General features: G+C 36.4%; 1 protein-coding gene across 2 annotated transcripts in view; it reads right to left on the bottom strand.

Moving 5' to 3' along the window:
• Positions 1–2,238: 2,238 nt before the first annotated feature.
• The window catches only part of ccdc62 (coiled-coil domain containing 62), a 48,657-nt gene continuing 28,824 nt past the window's right edge, over positions 2,239–22,071 (bottom strand). The window contains exons 9-16 of one of the 2 annotated variants that reach the window (XM_048556524.2): positions 21,548–21,649; positions 21,147–21,235; positions 20,556–20,621; positions 15,041–15,141; positions 12,265–13,197; positions 11,284–11,467; positions 10,457–10,597; positions 2,239–5,244 (exon numbers count right to left, since the gene is read on the bottom strand). In XM_048556524.2, the coding sequence (XP_048412481.1) occupies positions 5,227–5,244; positions 10,457–10,597; positions 11,284–11,467; positions 12,265–13,197; positions 15,041–15,141; positions 20,556–20,621; positions 21,147–21,235; positions 21,548–21,649 (1,634 nt within the window). In that variant the 3' untranslated portion in view covers positions 2,239–5,226. Of the gene's footprint in view, positions 5,245–8,316; positions 10,026–10,456; positions 10,598–11,283; positions 11,468–12,264; positions 13,198–15,040; positions 15,142–20,555; positions 20,622–21,146; positions 21,236–21,547; positions 21,650–22,071 lie in introns of those variants that run through there. The other variant, XM_048556525.2, reaches the window with a different exon arrangement.

The raw sequence follows: 22,071 nt of genomic DNA, 5'->3' as shown, positions 1-22,071 counted from the left end.
TTCAGCTCAATTTTCCAATTCCCCTTCTAGGGAGTTCAATGCAGCACTTCAGTTTGCTGGCCCATTACCTGAATGGTGGTTAGTTTGGCTGCCACACCCTACTTAATACACAAATGTTGTGCATCATGAATTCCTTGAATATACTGGAATAGACTAGAGTGGGCGATCAGGAAATAATTTTCCAATATTTCCTTGAGATCCCGGATGCTTTTTGCCTTCCTCAGTAAAATGGATCATCAGCAATTAGGAACAATAACGCATGAGATTGCACCATCCTGTGGCCAGAATGAGCATTGGTTAGACTTGGTGGTCTTCCTTCAGCATATTGGTCACAAGCAAGATGAGGTGATGCCTGAAGCCAAAAGTCTGCTTTGGAAGTAAGAAACCCAAGGGTGCACTTCTGGCAAATAGAACCCAACTAGAAAACTGATGGCTGGTACTGTGATCAAACAAACTATTGGCATTCTCAGAGATAAAAGGCTGAAATATCTAGTAAACAATTATAAAAGGAGCTTAAGAGTGAAGAATATAATAATCTTGTATTTTCATTAAATCAAAGCAATTATCTAGGCAATAAAACAAATGAATTCCACTTTAATTGTCTCTCTGAAGTGCAAGTTGCTGATTGCTGTAGGTATCATCCTGAAGTACCTCATTGATGAACTAATTTCTCACAAAAACCTTTTTGTAAATTGGAGATTTAAAATAGGTGAACCGGAGATGCTGAAGTCATCTGAGCAAACAAAAATATCCTGTCAAACCAATTGTGGTTGACAGACGATGAATCCTGATAACAGTTATTGACTGAAACATAAAAGGTACTGTTTAGATAACAAAGGGTCTTTTGTTGGTCTCTTCTTCCAGCTGGCCACAGTATCTGGGCCATTTCCTGTTAACAATGCCTTAGAGGCAGCTCCTGGTAAATGGGCTGTCAGGCAACAGAAGGTTTACTTTGATAGTACCTGATGCCACTGGAAATATCTCAGCTGAATAATTTGGTCAACAAATTCATAAATTGTACCTAAAATGTAATCATAAATTGTACGTCTAAGACAGCTTTAATAAAGTAAAATATTCCAAAACAATTCAGAGCATTAGAAAATTTATCACCAAGTCACACAGGTGACACAAACCTGGTCAAAGAGGTGGATTTTCTGGAGCATTTTAAAGGACAACAGCAGTCAAAGATTAGGGAGGGAACTCCAGAGACACAGCAGCCAATGGAAATCAGGGATGCGCAGGAGGCAAGAGTTGGAGCAAGACACCTCTGGAGCACGTCATTTGGCATGGTCTTTAGGAAATAACAAGACACCCATTGGAAAAATAAAGGGAAGTTTGACCACTGATTGACGTAAAAGTCCAATCACAGAAATGAAGTGCTTTTAACCCACAGTAAAATCTGTATCTTCCAGAGCAATGTGAAATAAAAGAGAAACTGGCCAAGTCACATTAGCATCAAAATGTCAAAGCTGATTTTGAGCAAGGACAAACGCTGCACAGGAAATATGGATGAACCATTTTCTACTGGGAAAGTATAGGACGCACTACATTCAACAGGGTAAGAAACAATCAGACTTGGCACTTGGTTAAGCATGAAAGGCGATTACAATACCACAAAGAAAATCAAAAGACATTCGTTCAAATGATTTTGTTCTTTCAAAGCCCCCAGTTTGATATTGAACTGAAATGATGCATATGGATGCTGGTAGAGTGCAAGAATTGCATATTTGGGGCTTATTTACTTTGGAATGCCCTTACTTTTCCATGGTCAGATTGAGGGTAAACTTGATTCCACATATATAAGTTCTGCAACACTTAACAATCTTAGAAAAAGGAATAGACAAGTGTTAAAGGCAGTTAATTCTACAAACCTCATAACAGTAAAATTCTGTCAGAGCATGGAAACAATGTTGTCAAGATTTGTGAATTCTCTCAAATCTAGCTTCTTGAAAGTTTCTAATTAATGTAAACCTTGATTTCAGCATTTACTTTACAACAGTAAAATAGTATACAGTGACACTAGGAATTTTGTTCCACATTTTTCTTTCCCTAATTCCATTACAAACAAAATTTGAAAGCAGCATTTCTTAATGAGCAAATGCATCACACAGAGTCATTTACACCACCGTCTTAGTATGGATCTAATATCATTAATTAATATGAACAAACAAAATGACACATTTTGGGAACTTAAATCAACTTTATTACTAAAAAAATTGTAAGTACAAAATTGCTATTCATTTCAATAGAAATAGTAGGATGGTTTGAAACAAGCCACTTTCATATACATAAATTTAAGAAACCTTTAAGTCAATGAATTCACCTGGTTAAACTAGTCTTTGTATATGACAGTTGGAACATATGCTGTGAGTTTTATAATAAAATTATAAATAAATCTTAATTTATTTGACTTGTATTTACATTTTCAGTAATGGCCAAGCCCTAATAAAATAGTATTAAAAAGATAAAAATTATAAAAACGAGTTTATTAAAGTTAGTATTAACCACTAATAATACTTTTTCTGTTGTTCCATGCATACAAATATCTTCATAATAAGTGAATGTATCCCCACCATTACCGTCTCACTTCTAGTGTATTCCAGCTGTTGCAACTGGCAGTGTCAATCTCAACTTAGGCACAACTGGTGGAGGGTGAAGTGTGGGGAGTTTTGTTCGAGGTGCAGTTGATCTCCTTGCTCCTCTCAGATGGTGAATTACACCACTATCTCAAGACAATCAATGGCACTTGACTTTACAATGGAGGCAGAGGCCAAGTGTTAGTTGAGGCTGGAAATTCAAAATGAAATATTCCACCACCTGTGTGACTAGTTCCTTAAAAAATGTCAACTTACTGCATTTACTCATGACACTAATGTTTCAGAATGAAATGGTCCATCATATGATTGCAGGAGCGAGGAAATCTTTACAATTTGAAAAACATAGTTCTGTACATTTAAGAAGAATCATATTAATCAACAAAAGCAAATAGAAACTATTTACTTATGTATTCATGAAACTAATGGTGCACTTCAATTATTTATGGGACCCCAGCACTATCTTTGCATTAAAAATAAACACAAATAGTTTTACAATTTATACAATGAATGTAACAGTCAGTATTTCAATATTTACATGTAAATGAAATAACAAGTGTACATATTTTTGAAACATCTTTTAAAGGCTATTAACATTTCAATTGGTACTGAGATAAATGGACCAGGAACAAACCCAACCAATCCCTATTACATGCTAATTTTCTAACCCAACTAGAACAGCAGCAGGTCAGTCACTACAATGTATCTCAATGCTAGGGTGAGGCATCTAGGTAGAAAGTCACTCCTGATATGCAGATTCCACATGTAATACGGATATATGAATATCAAGTGGAGAAGGAATCAGGCTTGCTTAACATGCTGCTGCCTGTCTGGTCGACACAATATTCTTTTGACGATAGTGTCTAGAATGAAAATATGGATGCTCCGTTGTTGCATATATTCAAGACGGAAATGAATTTTGAACATTAAAAGAACCAAGGGATAAGGTGGGACAGTGGACTTCGTGTAGACAATTAGCCATGATCTTAGTGAATGGCAGAGCAGGCCTCTAGCAGCTTGATAGCTTAATTTTAATCCTATGTTTGCATGTAAACCATGCCGCAATTCACAACTTTCATTTGAGAGATGTGGGCATACCTGGCACTTATTGTCTGTCCATCTCTAAGTGCCCTTGAGCATGCCACTTTGAGGAGACTTGGAAACAAAAAGTAGAGGGTCAGTAATTATACCACCTTGTAAACCTTACCTATGGATCATACACATTTTCAATTTAATGTTAATGGCAAGCATCCATAGAAATTTTGTATTCAAGTATGTGGATAATGTCTTTTTTTTGGTGCTTTATTTCATTAGCCTATGTGATCAACGGCTCAAATGTTCTCTCTTTCTGAATCAGTCTTTCCTCAACAGCCTTTCAATAATTTATCAGAAAAGGGTTCATTTTGCAATGTTTACGTTTCAGTAATAAAATCCAGGGGCTGACAGTGATCATGTTTTTAAAAAATTCCTTAAATAGTAAAGGAAACCTTTTCAGGGAACAATGCTGCTGATATCTAGAATCACAGAGTCCCTATAATATGGAAGCAGGCCATTTGGGCCATCCCCACCAACCCTTCAAAGAGCCATCCCATCTAGACCCACCCCATCCCTGTAACCCTACATATCCAATTGTTAATCCACCTCACCTGCACATCCCTGGCCACTATGGGCAGTCTGGCGTGGCCAATCTACCCAAATTGCACATCTGTGGACTGTGGAAGGAAACTGCAGCATGCAGACATGGGGAGAGTGTGCAAACTCCACACAGACAGTCACCGGAGGCTGGAATCGAATCCGGGTTCCCTGGCGCTGAGAGGCAGCAGTGCTAACCACTGAGCCCCTGTGCTGCCCCTTTAGTAATAAGATTCACATTCTTACTAGCTTTATAGATTAGTGGTAGCATTCAAAATAAATACAAATGTAAGAGATCAGGTACAGCACTTTATCAAATGAATTACCATCAAAGCAGACTCATGCAGTAGAAAAACAAATGAACAGGAGAATCCTTCTGCATGTTAATGGTTCACTGGAGTTTCTCTTTTCTTCCAAAGATATCACACATGCTTTGTAATAATGGTAAAACCAAAAACTTTGAATAGGTGGGCCAGTCTAATCAACAGATTTGATGAATTCATGAAGATTGATTTCCTCCCAGTAGATTTCAGCTGCTTAATTTATCAGATTATATAAACAAGATAAAAAAACTGCATTTACTACACTGTAAACAGGAAACTTCACAAAAATGTTGTGATCGTGCTCAAAATCACCACCTTGAACAAGATTATTTTCTGTGTTTAATTTCAACACAGATACTCTTGGTATTCTGAAGAAGATTGGGATGTTCACAAAAAAACAAAATATTTACAGTTTGAAATACCATTACTGTAGTTATAACTACACACAATAACAATTGTTCCAAGTATTTATTTGCAATTTTCATATCTGCATCTTAAAACACATCAGAATCTGGTCCATTGGTAAATATTAAGTGTAATTGTCATGGATACTGGCAGTTTAATGTTCCTTTCATTGTCATCTGAGGATCTTGTTACAGCATTCACTCCACTTTGCAATTTTCTGTCATTTTACCTTGTCACACAGGAGTATAATGTACTGAACTGATTTTCTCATTTTAGAGCGAACAACTATCCTGGAAAAACATGATATCATAATTATTCAGACAGAAAAAAAATTAAGTGTATATCATACAATGTCCAAATTTATAATTCACTGAACAAAGCAACCAGATTTTAAAAATGCCAAAGCTCTTAATCAAGACATGCTATTTTTCTATAATTAATCTTGATTGTATCACCTGTTATCTCTTCATTTAAAAATAAATGTAACAAAATAATTTTAAAGTCATCACAGTGTGTCCTTGCTTTCACCACTCAACTAGGTTTCCCATACAACAATTGTGCCGAGGGTGTGTGCAATGTACAAATATGCAAATTAGGAGCACCAGAAGGCCACTTGGCCCTTTGAACCTTCTCCACCATTCAATAAGACCATGCTTGATCTGATTGTAACCTCAAATCCACATCACCACCTCCCTTAGCTGTCTACCTATGCCTTTAAACTATTCTAAGGCTGTACTCCCACTGCCTTTTGAGGAAGAAAATTCTTTCATCTTTTTAGCTTCTTCTCTTAAATGAGCATTCCCTTATTTTTGAAACAGTGATACATAGTTTCCGATTCTTCACATCCACTCTTGTCCACATCATTGGAATCTTATTTGTTACAATCAAGTCATCTTTTACTTTTCTAAACTGCTGCAGTTACAAGCCAATCTTGTGCAACCTTTCCTTACAAGGCAATGCACTCATTCCTGACTTATCCTAGTTAATCTTCCCACTGTTTCCAACACATTTACAGTCTACCTTAAATAAGGAGACTCTCAGCAATGCCCTATATAACTGAGGCATTACCTCCCTACTTTCGTATTCAATTCCCCTTGCAATGATAACCTTCTAATTACCTGCTGACATGCAGATTCCTCTGGAGTGAAATGTGGATTTCATTCCATGATGGACTTTATTCTTTACAAGCCTCACATACAGAATTCGTTAAATGCTTTTCTCAGAATTAAACTCTAAGCCAACAGATTGTTCATCTGCCAACGTAACTAACTTAATGAAGGATAACATATTTGTGAATTTCAACAAGCAACTTCTAAGTATTTTATTGAAGAATTAACTTGTTGTGTCACATTTCTGGCATTGGTGGAGCTTGAAACCAGATCTGCTGGTTCAGAGGTAGCGACGCTACCACTGTAGCACAAGATGCAAACTGACAAGTGACGATTAAAGTCTGATACTGATTACTGCTTTAGAATTTGTATGTAATAAGTTGACAATGATAAAATGATCCAAATTAGCTGCTATGCTAGCATGAAAAGACCACTGTCATTTTCCAATTAACAAAAACATACTAATAGCTGCTGACCATATATTATGCCAAATCTGCAATAAATATTTTAAAGGGAATGTTGATGTTTCCTTAAAAATAATTATGAATTATAATAATGACATTTATTGAATGATTGAACGTCCAATACAAGAGATATCAAAACTTAACAGCAATGTTCTAGTGTATGAAAGCTTGAAAATGAGTATAGCAGAAAATGTAATTGCTTTGTACCTTTACAATACCAAGAAACAGCAGGATCTGATAAATAAGTTGTTCCTTAATAAAAACTGATAGAACTGTGGATGTTGTAAATTAGAAACAAAAACAGAAATTAATGTAAAGGCTCAGCAGGTCTGACAGCATCTGTGGACAGAAATCCAAGTTAACATTTCAGGTTAAATGACCCTTCCTCAGAACCTAGAGTACAGAAGGGTTGCTTGACCCAAAATGTTAACTCTGATTTCTCTCAAAGATATTGCCAGAACTGCTGAGATTTTCCAGCAATTTCTGTTTTTGTTGTGTTGTTCCTTGCTTTCCATTCTGTGAATCACATAATGGGAAAATAATGGCAGTGAAAGGGTCTTTAAAAGAACAGCACCTTGAGACTAATACTAATGTGAAACAATTAAATTCATGATCTGGATTTTTCAGATGGTAGGGGTGCCTACACTGCCATCTGCTGAGTCAACTGGGGACAGCATCACCACTGATAGTAGCTGTCTCACAACCACTTAACATTCAAAGGAGAGCAAATTGGTTGGAAGCATGACTTTTGCCCCTCGTTTCGAAGAAAACTCCAACTCAGAGGAGCAACAGAAAATCAATCAGTCTGGCTGGCAGCTCTGCAGTACCAGCAGTAGCACAGGCCTTAGTCGGCACTACTGGGAATACAATAAGTCACCAGAGTCGAAGTCCTGGCGTTGAAGAACAGGTAAGAGTTGAGATCTTAGAGCAAAGAGGGAGAGGTAAGACCAACAAATTAATGTTCACAGGATGAAAGAAATCCACACTTCACATTATGAGAGGAAATAAATAGCTCTGGTTGATAAATTGCTGCCATGCTGTAAATTACAATTAAAAATCCTACTGAGTAATTTGTGGGTTAGCACCAGAATAATAGATCAGTTTATCATAAAATCTAATTGACTCAACAAGATTCCACAAGAAAGGAAATCTGCCACCCACCTGGCCAAAATGTAAGTGCTTGACTCTAAATGCTTGGTGCAGTTTGCCTGGCAAGCTATTCAATGCAACTAGGACTGGACAATAAATGTTGCTGTCTATTTCTCTCCAGAAATTTGCGATAGTTACAACCCAAAAAAAAACTTGAAGCTCAAATGGAATTTGAGCACTGAACAGCTGCCTAAAGTTAGTTACTACTCTTCACAACATATGACCTCAATTCTTTTCTTCTGCTGGAAGATGAGAAATGAATATCCATAGATTTTGCTGTAAATTTAAAACTTTTTTCTCTTTGTGCTCCCAGTGAAAAATAATGGGGGTTTAGAACTGGTATACCATTTAAATCGCTTTGTTTGATAAAAAGTCCACTAGTTGTGTTTTAACTAGTTTCTTGTTCAATGATTACAAAACAGCTTACTATTCCTACAAAGCCTCATCTAGCTGAAGCACTACATCAATACATTTTAAATCATAGAAACCATTTATTATTATATACCACCTAGGTTTAGAAAAACAGATTTGCACGTAGAATGAAAATAGACAAAGAAGCAAAAATGCAAAAGTATTTTCATTTATCAAATGCAATCTTCCCAAGGTACAATAAAAAAAGTAAGACGAACAGCAGCTTACAAAGAGTTACTCAACAGGCTTTGCATAGTGAGTGACAAGACAAAATATAATAAGAAAATTAGGTCAATGTGGTTCTAGGTTGCTATTTCCTACCTTCAAACAACACAGTCTATTGTATTGTAATTACAATTATATTGTAAAGGTAAAGTGACCATGCTCACAGAGGACCATAGGGTAAGCACTCTCAATAGAGAGGTGGCTGATGGCAACTTTAACCTGACCACGCCTCAGGTGAGGGGCAAAATTGAGAAAGAGGCACCTTCATGGTGACCTCAGCTGGTATGGGAATTAGACCAGTTTCGCTGGCATCACTCTAGAATGCAAACCAGCTATTCAGCCAACTGAGCTAACTGACCAATTAACAAAACAGTCACACTTAACATTTTGCAGGAGGGCCACATTTTCAAAACTTTTCAGTTGCACCCATCAAGTCAAATGCCAAAATTTCAAACAATTTACATTGCAGGAGAAAATGGTGCTAATTGGTGGGAAAGTGGATTTTCGCCATGGCAACGCCTCAGCTAATGGGAAACTACTGGTGGCCCCAGCACTCGAATAACATGAAAGATGCAAAATTCCCTTAGTTTGAGGAGAATGAATCTTTGTATCTGAAAGTATGTTGATGCTTGTAAATGTAAATGAACTATGTTACAGGCTCAACTGATTGTCCAAATTTGGTTGTTTGTGTAGCCACTGGCACACTCTCAATTGTTCATCTTTGCTGCCCTAAATCAGAATCACATCTAGCAGTTAATACTTTGATTTTGGGTTTTGCAAGTCAGCACTCTGTATGTAATGAGCAACCAAAGGAACAGGTTATTTGATTCCAATTGGCCAATCACTGGGTTGACAGAGATTACAAGTTTCTGTTTTCAGCAATATTCAAACAGTTATTTGATTGTTCATATTTGAGTAGTTTGGATATTTACTCCATCACTGTTCACACTCTCTATTTACTATTTCACCCTTAGCATAAACTTCTGGAAATCACCATATTTTCCTCAATCAAGGACTCTGAGTTTTCTAATCTGTGAATACCTCCAAAAAGAGAGAGTTGGGGGAAATATATATGTCAGTGAATTCTAGGATCTAAGCCATAAAGCATAGGAAGGATGTAAGAAAAGTGGGATCTTGCTTTCTGTGAATGTGCAGCTTTGAGTAATTTTTAAGAATGGTGAGAAACCTAGTTACAGTTGGCAGGAGAATGGTGATGGCATCGCTGTTGTATTCCAAAGTGGTCCCTGAAAAGGTTGGTGCAAGTCATAAATAGCTTCAGAGGTTCTCTTCATGTCAGGATTGGCATAATAGCTGAATTCACAAAGCTGAACTGCTTTGTCAATGTGCACACAAGCACTGCTGCTTTGCTTAAGTTTTCACATGAAAATAAATGCAAGTAATCTAGAGTTCAATATTTTGCATTCCATCAAATAGGCACTGTCAGGAAATACAAAAATACGTCTAAAAGTTAAATAAGATATTTCATATTTGTGTTATTATTGGTAGAGATGTAGCTGAAGGTCTTCCAACATATCAAATGACTGAAGGCGCAAATATTTACCTCTAGATTCTTTTTCTTTTCCAAGCTGATGATGAGACAACAGGGTAAATTCAAATCTTTATCAACAGCCACTTTCTCCATTGCCTGACACAGTGCTAGTCTAGGAAAAGGTGCATTGCAAATTTGCAATCTTTCTGGGATGGTTTTGATCTCTGACCAGGGAAACAGAAGTGATGAGAACTTGACAGCCTGATACAAGGTAATCCCTCACCATCCAAGCACACTGAGACATCTGACTGATCTTGCAATTCCACAGGAGCAACATACACTCAAGATCCAATTTATAGCTAAAATCAGATCCAAGAAATGGAATGGATTGCAACATGTTTTACAAATACATATAAACACATATCATATATTAACTTTTACATTTCAAATCTCAAACTGTGATATAAGTTTAGAGGATAGACTGATGAGAAATCAAACAGTGGGATGCTTTTATGATTTCTTCAGGTTATGCTCCAATGGCTGTGACAGCATGTTATTTTCGTTTGAGAAGTATGGCTTATACCAGGTAGGCTTCTCCACATATCATTTTCCCCACCTCCTAAATACATAAATTATTTTGTGTAACGTCACTTACCCTTGCGGTATTATTGCTGCTCGCACAGGATGATAAGCCAAGAGGAAGTTGAGTGCTGCGCTCCAGGCTAGCAACCATCTGTCGGGATTCAGCCAGCAGACGTTGCAGTTTAGTTGTTGGTGAACAGCCATCTCGGTAAGTCTGGAGAATTTGCATGAACCATATTAACTTGCATTAACACAAAGGCTCATTATTTAGTAGTTCTTGTTTCCAAGAAATACTATGTACAATGAATAAATATTAACTAGTGACAACTGATACTGCTCACTGTAACAAAAATATGCCCATTTGATTGAGCTTGTTAACTCGGCAAGTTGCAACAGTTATGCTTCTGAAATTCAAGAATTCCAAAATACCTAGGACATCCCTCACCCCACCGTCTCACTTAACAAAGTTAGATAAGTAGCACTTCCAGAAGCCATTTTTCAGAGGTATTCTATTAGCATCTAATATGTGCAATTCCAAGTCAAACACAACAGGGTGCAGAGCCTTTATATAAATAGGTTACACGTGAAATGTTACATTATCTGTTCTCTTCACAGTTTCTGCCTGACCTGAGTAAGTATTTCCAGCATTTTTGATTTCATATATTTAACAATTTTCTTTGCTTATTAAATGATTCTTGTTAATTGCATTCATTGTTGTTTAGTAAAAAAATTAGAATGTATTATTTTGCAGATACTTTCCATCGAGACTTTTTAAGTTTGCTATTGGCTTAAAATAACCTACATTAATAAGTGTTTATGAAAGGATCCCAATCTGGCAAAAGTCCTTACCAACAGTTTGATTTTCTACTGATAAATACTTAACAGGATGTAAAAACTTACATTATTAGAAGACCCCCTTTCATTGTCCTCATTAGTGTTCAACCTCACTGGCGAAACAGAGTCATTCACAGATAGGTCACCATGGATGCTGCTCTTTCCCTTTGACCTTTCTCTGACTGGTGAAGAATTCACAGAACGTGGTGGTGAATCCAAATTAAATGTGTTCAATTCCAGTCTTTCCTCACTGTTAATGGTTTAGAAGAATAAAATGAAAACCTGATTTCTTTAAATTTATGTTTCAAAATTACCAAATTTTATCCACTTCCCACACTCCAAATCATAAAGTTCATTGACATGAAAAGGAATGCAAGGTGAAAACGATAGAAAAGTCCATAAGAACTAAATTATTCTTGGTTAGGTCCTTTGGCTAATTTCTGAAGGTGCACTGGCTTCAAATGTTTCTATATCTTCAACTTACCCTTATTATGTGCAAATAATAATGACAAATCATAAAGTACAACCCTACTAAAGACAAGCAGTAGGACCTGAATACCTAATACTCATTCTTGACCTATGAGTTACGGCTGCAATTATAGGCATTTGAGACAGAGACTTTTAAACTAAACATTTCCTTACCCGATACTTCCCAAATGTACTTAGCAAAAGAAATTATATATTTCAAATATAGAACTTAAACTCTCACCCTTCAAATTTGGAGGCAAGACTGATATTGCTGATCTTAGTTTGACATTTTTATAAAGTAAAACAGAGACTTCATTCCTACAATCAACATTTTCCAATCCAATTGTCCAGTGAATTAAGCAGAGCAAATACAGGTACCTCCCATTAGAGTAGGACACATATTGCACCAAACCTATACAGGTGTAAAACATTAAGTCTGGAAATTTCTCCTTCTGGTATAGTTCAGAATGATAGAGTTTTTCCAGAATTATAAATTAAATTCATCCCACATTGCTGTGGTATCAATTGCTTCCCCTTTAATCCTTGTAACCTTTTTTAAAACAAAACATAAAATCAGACCTCTTTTTTCCCATACTTGTAGGACTGTCTAACCCATGTGAGGATCCCGAACCATCATTTAGGTACAGCCACCACAAATCCTTTACATCAACGGCCGGCTGATAAATTTTCATCCAGTCTTGTTCTGAGTTTGGAGGCTCCTGGTCGGTTTCGTTCCTTGTATGAGGCTGAATCCTTTCATCATTAGTTTTACGCTCATTCGGTTCATTACAATACTTGTCCTCCATTTTATGATTCTCTGAAGTCTTTGTTCCTTCTTTCGTCGATACAATAGAAGTTGCACTTGTCTTTGAACAAAGTGTGTAATGATTATCTACTGAACTGGTAGTTAAATTGCCTTTGCAAGAACTGCTGCAACGAGGACTATGATGATCAGTGTTTGCATAATTTACATTATTATATTGCTCCATACACTCCATGGGATTGACATCAGATGATCCTTCAAATCTCCACTTCTGCTTCTTTGACACTTGCTGTAAATTGTCATCTCTTGACTGAGGTGAAATGCAATCATTTGCAGTTGTATATTTGGAGCTTTGTTTCGGTAGAACATATTTTGTAGGTTTTTTATTAGAATCAACATTAGTCTGTAGACTATAGCCCTTGAATGTCAGATTTCCATTGGCAGTCTGATCAAAATTAGTAGGAAAGAAAGTCTGAGCATTCATACATTCAGTTGAGGAATAATTTCTAGTAGTATTACCCACTTCTGAGAGCAACAAATGGCTTTGTTCTTTGGTATTATTTGGAATTAATTCACCACTGAAGTTTTGCATTGATTTAGTTGTTTCTTCTTTGTGTCGGTTCATCACGCAATCTTTGCTGGCCTCCTTTTTCCATTTCCTAACCACATTATTTTTGCATTCTTGTCCCTCTATTTCATTCTGTCCATCCCTGCTTTGTGTCATTGAGTCCGAGAGAAGTCGACTTGAACTTAGAGAAAAAACAAAGAAGAAAAATGTTTAAATAGGATGAATGGCAAGAACTTGTGATTAAGTTTTCATAGCATCATTGTTGAATTTTGCACAACCATTCAAAAGACCTATATAAAGATTGCTAAAATGAAGTGACGATGAAAGAATTAGTTAAACTAATATAAAAATATTACAATAATTAGAAGCATCCTCATTTGTGATTTTGCTGTTACGTTGAGACAAGGTTTCAGTTGTAAATTCTGCATGACCATAATATAAGCTTTGGAACTGTTGTAAATGTTGAAACAGGATACCAGTACAATTTTGGCAATGTCTTGTCCCCAGATTTTCAATTTGTTCCTTTTAGTCCAATATGTAGAGTCTGGCACATGTAAACAGTAAATCTGTTCTCTACATTATAAAGTAGTGTTCCAAATAAACATCATAAATAGGTATAAAACAGCATCTGTCACCATGTCCATTTTGCAATACATTTTATATAATCTAACATTAATAGTTTAAAGTACTAAAGCTAGTTACATCTTATTATTTTAACGACTGAATGAACAACTAGCTTTGGAATCCCACAACCCATTAAAAAAATTCGAATAGTTTCAATTTCCAATGGTTTCCACCATTCTTTAATGCTGATCTACAGCTCAACTCCAACTTACACTTATATTTGTCCATCCTTAGCGAATGAAAATGTATTGATTTTGGTCTTAGAATATTTCCCAGGGTCAATCACAACCTTCTAGGGACAGAGTTCCAGATTTCTACCACCTTTTTCAAAGAGAACATAATTCCTAATTTTACTAATTAACCTAGTTCTAATTTTAAAGGTATTTCCCCTTGTTCTGAATTCCCACATTAGATTAAATTAGTTCGTTGTATCATCTACCCATAATGCTGTATCATTTTAAATACCATGATTAGGTCACTTCCCATACTCTGAACATGGAGCCCTCCATAAGAAATCTCCCAATTCCCATGTAACCAATCCATCTCCAGTTGTGACTCCCAGCAGATCAGTTATGATGGTATCAATCATTGTTTAGGTGCAGATATAAATACCATTATAAATAGATTCTGGCATTTTTCTGCTCTCTAATTCACAAACAATTTCAAATTGCACTGTCCTAGTGCTTCCCAATGTGGGATGTTCCTATCTAATTAAATAAATGTTTTATGCCATTCTGGAACTAGCAAAACATTTTATGGATGTAAAGAACAACTGGCTTGTTGTTACAATCTCCCTTTCAAACCACAGCTCTGAAGCTCATCTGGAACAAATTGAAATTCATACTTCAATCTGCTCTACTGTGGTATTAGGAGCTATTGAACATGATAACCAAACAAATTTGTTTACAAATATGGATATTATCTTAAACAAAAAATTATAACTTTCAGAATGAAGCCACTTCCACCTATGAATGATGCACCAATGTGGCAGGATGTAAATCATCATCTAAGACAGCCATAAAATGAGCTTCCTCATAAGAGACAGTGGAAGATACATGCTTTCCGAACAGACAAAGGGAAATATTTGTTATATTAATCCACTTTTACACAGCTTAGCAGTTTACTGCAGGGCAATGTTTTTAGAAGCCTAATATCAGGTTTCATGAAACCTTTATCACATCAATAGCTGCTTTACTGAGATATGCTAGTTAACAATGTTACAATAAATTAACTAAATATTGTTGAAATAATTCCTGTTTATGAAGTTACATTTTATGTAATTATGTGCCAATTTATTACATTATGCTTTAATAAAAAAATGGAAGGAGAGTGTGTGAAAGGACAGGATTTTTTAAAAAAATAAATAGTATTAAGGGGTAAAATCAAAATGTTACACCTACCTAATTTCCAGAATTTTCTCCTCTTGCTTTTGGATCAACTCCTGAGAACTTTCAAGATTTAGATGCAGAAGCTGCAAGTCATGTTGTTGCTTTTCATTCACCTGATCACCAGATGTAGAAGTGGTACATAACAAATATAAAGGATTAGATAGAGACAAGTACATTAATTCTGAAGCAAACATCTGTGGAGGCTGATAAGATAATACATGTAGATTGAAGTAAGAAAATAATAATGGTTATTAATAGTTTGTGTGGAATTATGGGTTTCAAAATGAAATTACACTTTCTATATATTATGCCTATGATGCATAGATGCAGAACCACATTTTAATGAAGAATTGCAGAACTGTTTTAAATACTGCAATTAATCTGCTGAGAAATAAATAACTGCAGAATCTCTAAATACTCCGCAAAAAGTGTATATTTTATCTCCATGGAGGCATACTTTTTACCACATCTAAGAAAGCTTCGACATAATTTGGTAAAGCCAAAAGATTGAGGATCTTACTTTGTATACATAGGCACTACCAGATATTAAACAGCTGAAGCTGCAAACAAAATGGTATGCTTCTTGTAACTTGCTCAGATCGTTCAGCCAACCTGTTAAATGCACTGGCTTGCTTAGTTTCTCCGGAGCGGAGTTGGAAGAATCCCTCCAGGTTAAACTAGTGAGCTCGCCTGGTTGATCAATCCTTTAACAGTGCTAATGAATACTGCAGAACCACGTGCTTACCCAGTTCGAAAGAACGTGTCATTTCAGAAGTACCAAAATACAAAAATATCTGGCTTATAGCTCTCCCTTCTTCCCAAATAAGTAGTCACTAGTGGGAGGCCAAACAACAAGTGCAGGTTTAAGTTGTCAGGAGCAAGTACCTTGATATTTTTGTCAGCAGTACAACACATTCTAATTCGTGTTTACTTAGCCACTATCCTCCTGATCCCAGCATCAGAACACACCAAGCCCAAAACAGCTATTAATTGAGACTCAGAGCTTCAACATTAGCTATTTAACTGTCTACCTCAGTGTCATGGTACACCTGAGTGAAGTGACTGCTCTCACAACCAGACTTTGGATAATACCCACTAGCAGCAGTTACAAGATTCGGTCTCCTCTCACCTGCCTTCTGTGTACTAGATTCATTCATTATTAGAGGGAGAGCGAGAGAGAGTGAGCTCAAGAGAATAAGCAATGAAAAGTTAAAAAAAATTAAAGAGAACTAAATAGTAAACATTATAGCCCAATTGTTTGGAAATTGTTGCATTCATCTTTGAGATGGTAAAACACACAAATATTCTTGATCAACTCTAAAACTAGCAACCCCATCCAATGTGATCCGCATGGGTATACAAATGCAGTGCTTTCATGGGAACATAGCGACTGTTAGTAAAAAAAAAATTAAGGTCCATCTAGTTCGCCTCTACCATCCTGGTAGTGCCCTGAAACTATGATAATAGAGTTGCTGAGTAATTATATTAAATTAATATAGAAGAAATTGAAAACAGACCAGAAATAATGAGAACTCCCACCCAGTCATGGAAAACATTAGAAATTCTAGGTCTAAAGTCACCACTATCTACCAAGAATTCTACACTTACCACACCATCTCTCAAGTTACTCATACATACTATATTCTAAAGTATTAGCTTCTGAAAGAAATTCTGATTTGCATCGAAGTAATTCAATTCTGAGTGGCAAAACTGTCTTATGTCCTGAAAAATATTGCCTTCCTACAGGCAATAATCACTGGCAAAACTGAAAGGCTGCCAAGATGGAAAACAAAGTTAAAAATGCTTCTAAAAGCATTTGCTACCTATATTGGGTTGAGTTTCACAAGTCTCTTTCTATCGCCCTTTAAAATCCAATGCCATGCAAAGACCATATCACAAAAAGGACTGTTATTTCTACCATATTAATTATCTGCCAAAAATGCTATGATGAGAATAATTCATAACAGCGTTGTATGTCTTGCATAGAGATCTGCATATTCATGTGGCTGGGAGTTGCAACCAATGCCTCCAAAAGATCAAGAACATGCATAGAAGAATTCCTCCATGTGAGAGTGCCTTGAAATTATAATCAGAAGAATGGTTCAATTACTTCATGGAGCATTTTTTTGTTGCATAATGTGAGCTTACGAAGGGAGGCAGCATCAGTAGGTCATGAGGTCTGAAGGAGTCATGGAAAACTCTTGAGGAAAAAGGGTACAGACCCAAACAAGCCTTTAATACCAATGAGATGTCATTATGGTGGAAGCAAATGCCAATACAAATATACATCTCACAACAGTAAAGTGCTTCAAGTTTTTAAGGCTGTGATGGACCACTTGACCCTCAACATGCAGCAATATATGGCAAAACTTGTGGTTCCGCCTCATTCAAACAACCCTTAGGGAAAACCAAGAACCTGTTGTCTTAAATTACAAATAGAAGAGCATGATTGACAGTGATTTTGGACCAGTTTCATAACTATATCACGAGGGAGGTTGAGAAATATCTGCAAGATAAAAGAATGGAGTTCAAGGTGATGCTGATTTGGGATAGTACTCCAGGCCTCCCAAAGAGTCTTGAATTTGAATTTCCTATGACCATGCAGTGTTCCTTCCTCCCAAAACCATCACCTTCATTCTATCTCTTGATCAAGGCGTGATCTCAATAATTAAGGCCTCTTATTATACAAAACATACATTTGGACACATGCATCAGGTCATGGATACTGAGTCACATACTAAAATGTTGGAAAGATCATAACATTGTTGACTACACTGAAGTATGTCAGGGCACTTAACACTGTCCACATTCAACACTTGCTGACAGAAGATATGACCAAAGGTTGTGAATGATTTCAACAGGGTTTCTATTCGTATCAACAGAAATCTCCTGCAGTGTTAAATTGGCTGAAGAAGTTGGAAGAGAAAGATTTTCCAGTGTGGCAAATGAACAGATTGTGGAGTTACTTGAAAGAAAAGGAAAAGGAAAAGGCCAACAACAGAAGGTTTGGAAGAAGCATTATGAAATTATCCTGAAGACAGGAAAAGTTGAAATCTCCATCTGGCTGCTCAAGTAGAAGGTGGATGCTGCAAGAGTATCAAAAGTATTAATGGATTTATTGGTTAAATATGATCCATCTTTCAAGCGTAGCATTGAAGTAAAAAGGGATGTAGAAAATGCTTTGACTCATGATGAAATTTACAAGGATTTAAAGGAAAAGACATCCTGCTGCACCATAACAAGGTTCTTTATGAAGGCCAAGCCAGCCACACAGCCAGCAGAAAAATCACAACCTCCAGCTCCAGCTGTTGTATCCTCTTTATCTTCACTCTCCCCATGCCTTTCTCAAGGTTATTCTATTCAAGGTATGCATGTTGTTATGAAGGGGTTTTTTTTCATTATATGCCAACTAATAATGCACATTAATACTTTTAGAAAATTATAGAGTGTATTTATGTTATTTAAGGAGTGAATTGGAGACACAGAAGGCGGCTTTAGTGGTATCTACATTTTTAGTTGTCCACAAGAAATCCAGGTCCCATTCCTCGCAACTAACAATTTGCATACAAGATTCTGAAATTAGGCATGTGGCTGGCTGTTTTCCTAATGATTTAACTTTTCAATTCTGGCACTTCAGAATCTACACAGCATTTTTGATTTATTCATTCTTGGAATGTGCGTGTCACTGTCTGCAACATTTAATGCCCATCCCTTGTTGCCCCAGAGCTTACTACTGCAAATACTACCCTAAGTTTAAGAGTTGTTTTGGGCAAAACTAAAATGAAGTGTAGTCTTTTATGGTCCTGTAATTTTGCCTAAAGGAAGTAACTTTGGTGACCTTTCTTCAGGTCTTTGGAAACGAATTCCATAAAAGGTGCGCGACATTACAGTATGTGCACAAAAACAGTGTGTCCACAGATTCAGTTTGAAGATTCTATACTGGTATTTACATGTATTACTATGTACTACATTATAGGTCATGAAATTCTGAAAATACTTCACACACCAGCAAAACATGGTTCCACATGCTCCCTCCCTTCCTAACGGTATTGTGGGTGTATCTACACCCTAAGGACTGCAGCAATTCAAGGAGACAGCTCACAATCTCCTAAACAAGAACAATTAGAGATGGGCAATAAATGCTACCCACATCCTGTAAACAAATAAAGCAAAAAAAATGAACATGGACAATGATAAACAAACTAGTATGGAAATGTACCAGCTATCAACATGTACATGCTCTGAAAGTTTATATGTCCATGGTTTGAATAACAGCTTTCCCTTTCATAAAAACCTTAAACCATCCAATGTACAGTGGCATCAAGTCGTGATACTATTCTGACTCTAAGACGTTCCTCATCTCAATTACAGTATTTCTGGCAAGGTTTTGTGTGGGTATGGGGAGTGAGTAAAGAGTGTCAAAACTGAAGACAACTCTCACTCATCTGCTAGCTATCAAACCTGCACAGTTGCAGGCAATGTGTGTCCAAAGAACAAAATTACAACGAAATTAAAATTGATTAGTATTACATATCAATGACATAGAGAAAACAAAATGATGGAGCTCAAAATACTATACATTATTGTCTATCCTAATGCAAATCAACTTTTCACAATGTAAACTATAGTACGGACTATATTCACTAGAGTTTAGAAGAGTGAGGGGCATCTCATCCAAAACGCAAATAAATGCAGAAAGGATGTTCCTGAATACCAGGAATCCAGAACCAGGAGTCATGGTCTAAGAATATGGGGTAGGCCATTTACAACTAAGAGTAGGAGAAATTTCTTTATGCAGAAAGTGGTGAGCCTGTGGCATTCTCTGCCGCAGAAAGTGGTTGAGGCCAAAACAGTGAATGTTTTCAAAAACAAGATTGATATAGTTCTTAGGGTACCGTGTTGGATGATCAGCCATGATCAGATTGAATGGCAGCACGGGCTCAAAGGGCCAAATAGAAACTAGGAGCCAGAGTGGGCTATGTTTTTAAAATAAGAAGTGCTATTGTGACTGGTGTAAAAGTCAGGATTTACACAATTTTAACTACATATATTAATTTATGTTACTTTATTATATATTAATTTATTCCCCATTGTTAATATTTTCCTGACGTTCTTCACTCTTTGCAGAGGCACAGTTACAGAAGCAATAGGTGCTCCTTACTGCCTTGCCCAATGGCTGTTATCCTACAGCAGGTATTGTCCGCCTGAGGAAATGGAGTCTGGTTGCAGCATTTATGGACATGCAGGACATCTACAAATACACACACACTAATGTACTCTTTTGGTACAGTCTCTAGACAGCAATCCAGAAGAGGAGATTTGGCTAATTTTGCCCTCCCTAATCTAATCAAATTGAAGCCAGTTGTATTATCCAAAGTCACACACAGCTGAGATCACCTGACTTACTACTGAAAGCATCAATCCATTATTTTACAAAAGGAAGAAGGGAGTAATCAGGAAAATACAGACCTGTCAGTTTAACATCAATCAAAATTATGCAGGGGGTTAGGAGGACATGTTGCGTTACCTTGGCTTGTAATCCCTTCATTTCAAAAGGTGATCTAATTGAGAAATGGTAGGGTGGAACACAATCCTAAAATTATAGAGATAGGCCATTTAGAAGTGAAATCGTAATGCAATGTTTCACACCAAGAACAGTGGAAATTTGTAATCTCCTCTTCAAAAAACTGAGACGTTGGGCTAAATGAAATTTTCAAGACAGATTTGCTAATTGTTATTAAGTAACAATATCAACCGACATGGGTTAAAGACGGGTGAATAGATTGGAGATACAAAACAGCCATGATTTAACTGAAGGTTGGAATGCCTCGACGGGCTGAGTGGTCTACTCTTTTTTTCACAATGTAATTTGGTATGGGTGCGATTCATTTTGGAAGCATCCTAATTTGCATGATTCAAACTTCACCTTAGTAAACATGCTGAGATATCAGTGACATAATGATTAAATTTTACACATTATATCAGATTACTGAATATTCCAGAAACCATGAGAATCATTTATTTTCATGCTCAATATGACTGAGTACAACTTTATATTCTGATTGCTTCAAAACAATTTTGTCCTTTGTTGGCATTAATGAATTTCAAAATGTCTGACCTGCCGAAGACCATGCAATTCAGTGTCCGCTCGCTCCTGTTTTGACCGTGCCAGTTCCAGTATCTGCTCTTTCCTCTTCTCCCGTTCAACTGAAGTGGAATCACAAAACAGATACTGAATATTCGTTTTAAGCCAAATTTGCAACAGAAGTTTTTTCTTGATTTTACATAATAACGGCTTGCAGTATTTTTGTAACTGGAGAGAAAAAAATGATCAAAAATCAAAAATGCCAAACTGTCCATCTAATTGCTTCAGTACACGCGTATGAACTTTTATGAAATTCAAGAGTCCTCAAAATCAAGCCTACCACAGCTGCATTCAGCCAATTTAATAACAATCAGAGTTTGAGCTGAAATATATCACACATATCCCCAAATACTACTTCAGAATTCTTCACTTACCTGCTAAAGTGAGCTCATTTCCGAGGTATTGCCTTTCTTGTTTAAGACGAATAATTTCTTCTCTTTGTTCGTTATTTTCCACAGTCTTTTCATCTAACTCATCTAAACAAAATTAAAAGGGAAAATCTCAGTTCGTGAGATTTATTCCCACTGCTGACACAACAGGGAAACATAACTTTTCTTTGTGTCCAAAGACAATTTTTTTTTTACACAGGTTCTAAGTAACAAAGAATCTTCCGGTGTGATGTAGTAACATGTTTCAACTTTGAAAACAAAGCAATTCTCAAGGTTGTGCAAGTTCCAGTATAAATACTTTTCAAACATTTTCAACTCAGAGATTGTCAGAATTGAATTTTGGAAATTTTTAAAAACAGACAATTTCCAATTTTTCCCATTTTGTCCCGCGTCTCTGACTTTACCACCTCTACCGAAGTCATTATTCCTGATAGAGAATATATTAAGTTACATTTGGCTAGAGGGCCTCACAATTAAGTGCAAAATCACTGTCAAACAAGCATATCAGA

This window comes from Stegostoma tigrinum, chromosome 26 (assembly GCF_030684315.1).
Source record: "Stegostoma tigrinum isolate sSteTig4 chromosome 26, sSteTig4.hap1, whole genome shotgun sequence".
Classification (NCBI taxonomy): Eukaryota; Metazoa; Chordata; class Chondrichthyes; order Orectolobiformes; family Stegostomatidae; genus Stegostoma; species Stegostoma tigrinum.
The sequence above is the reverse complement of the archived record's forward strand: the minus strand, read 5'-3'. Positions and strand labels throughout refer to the sequence as shown.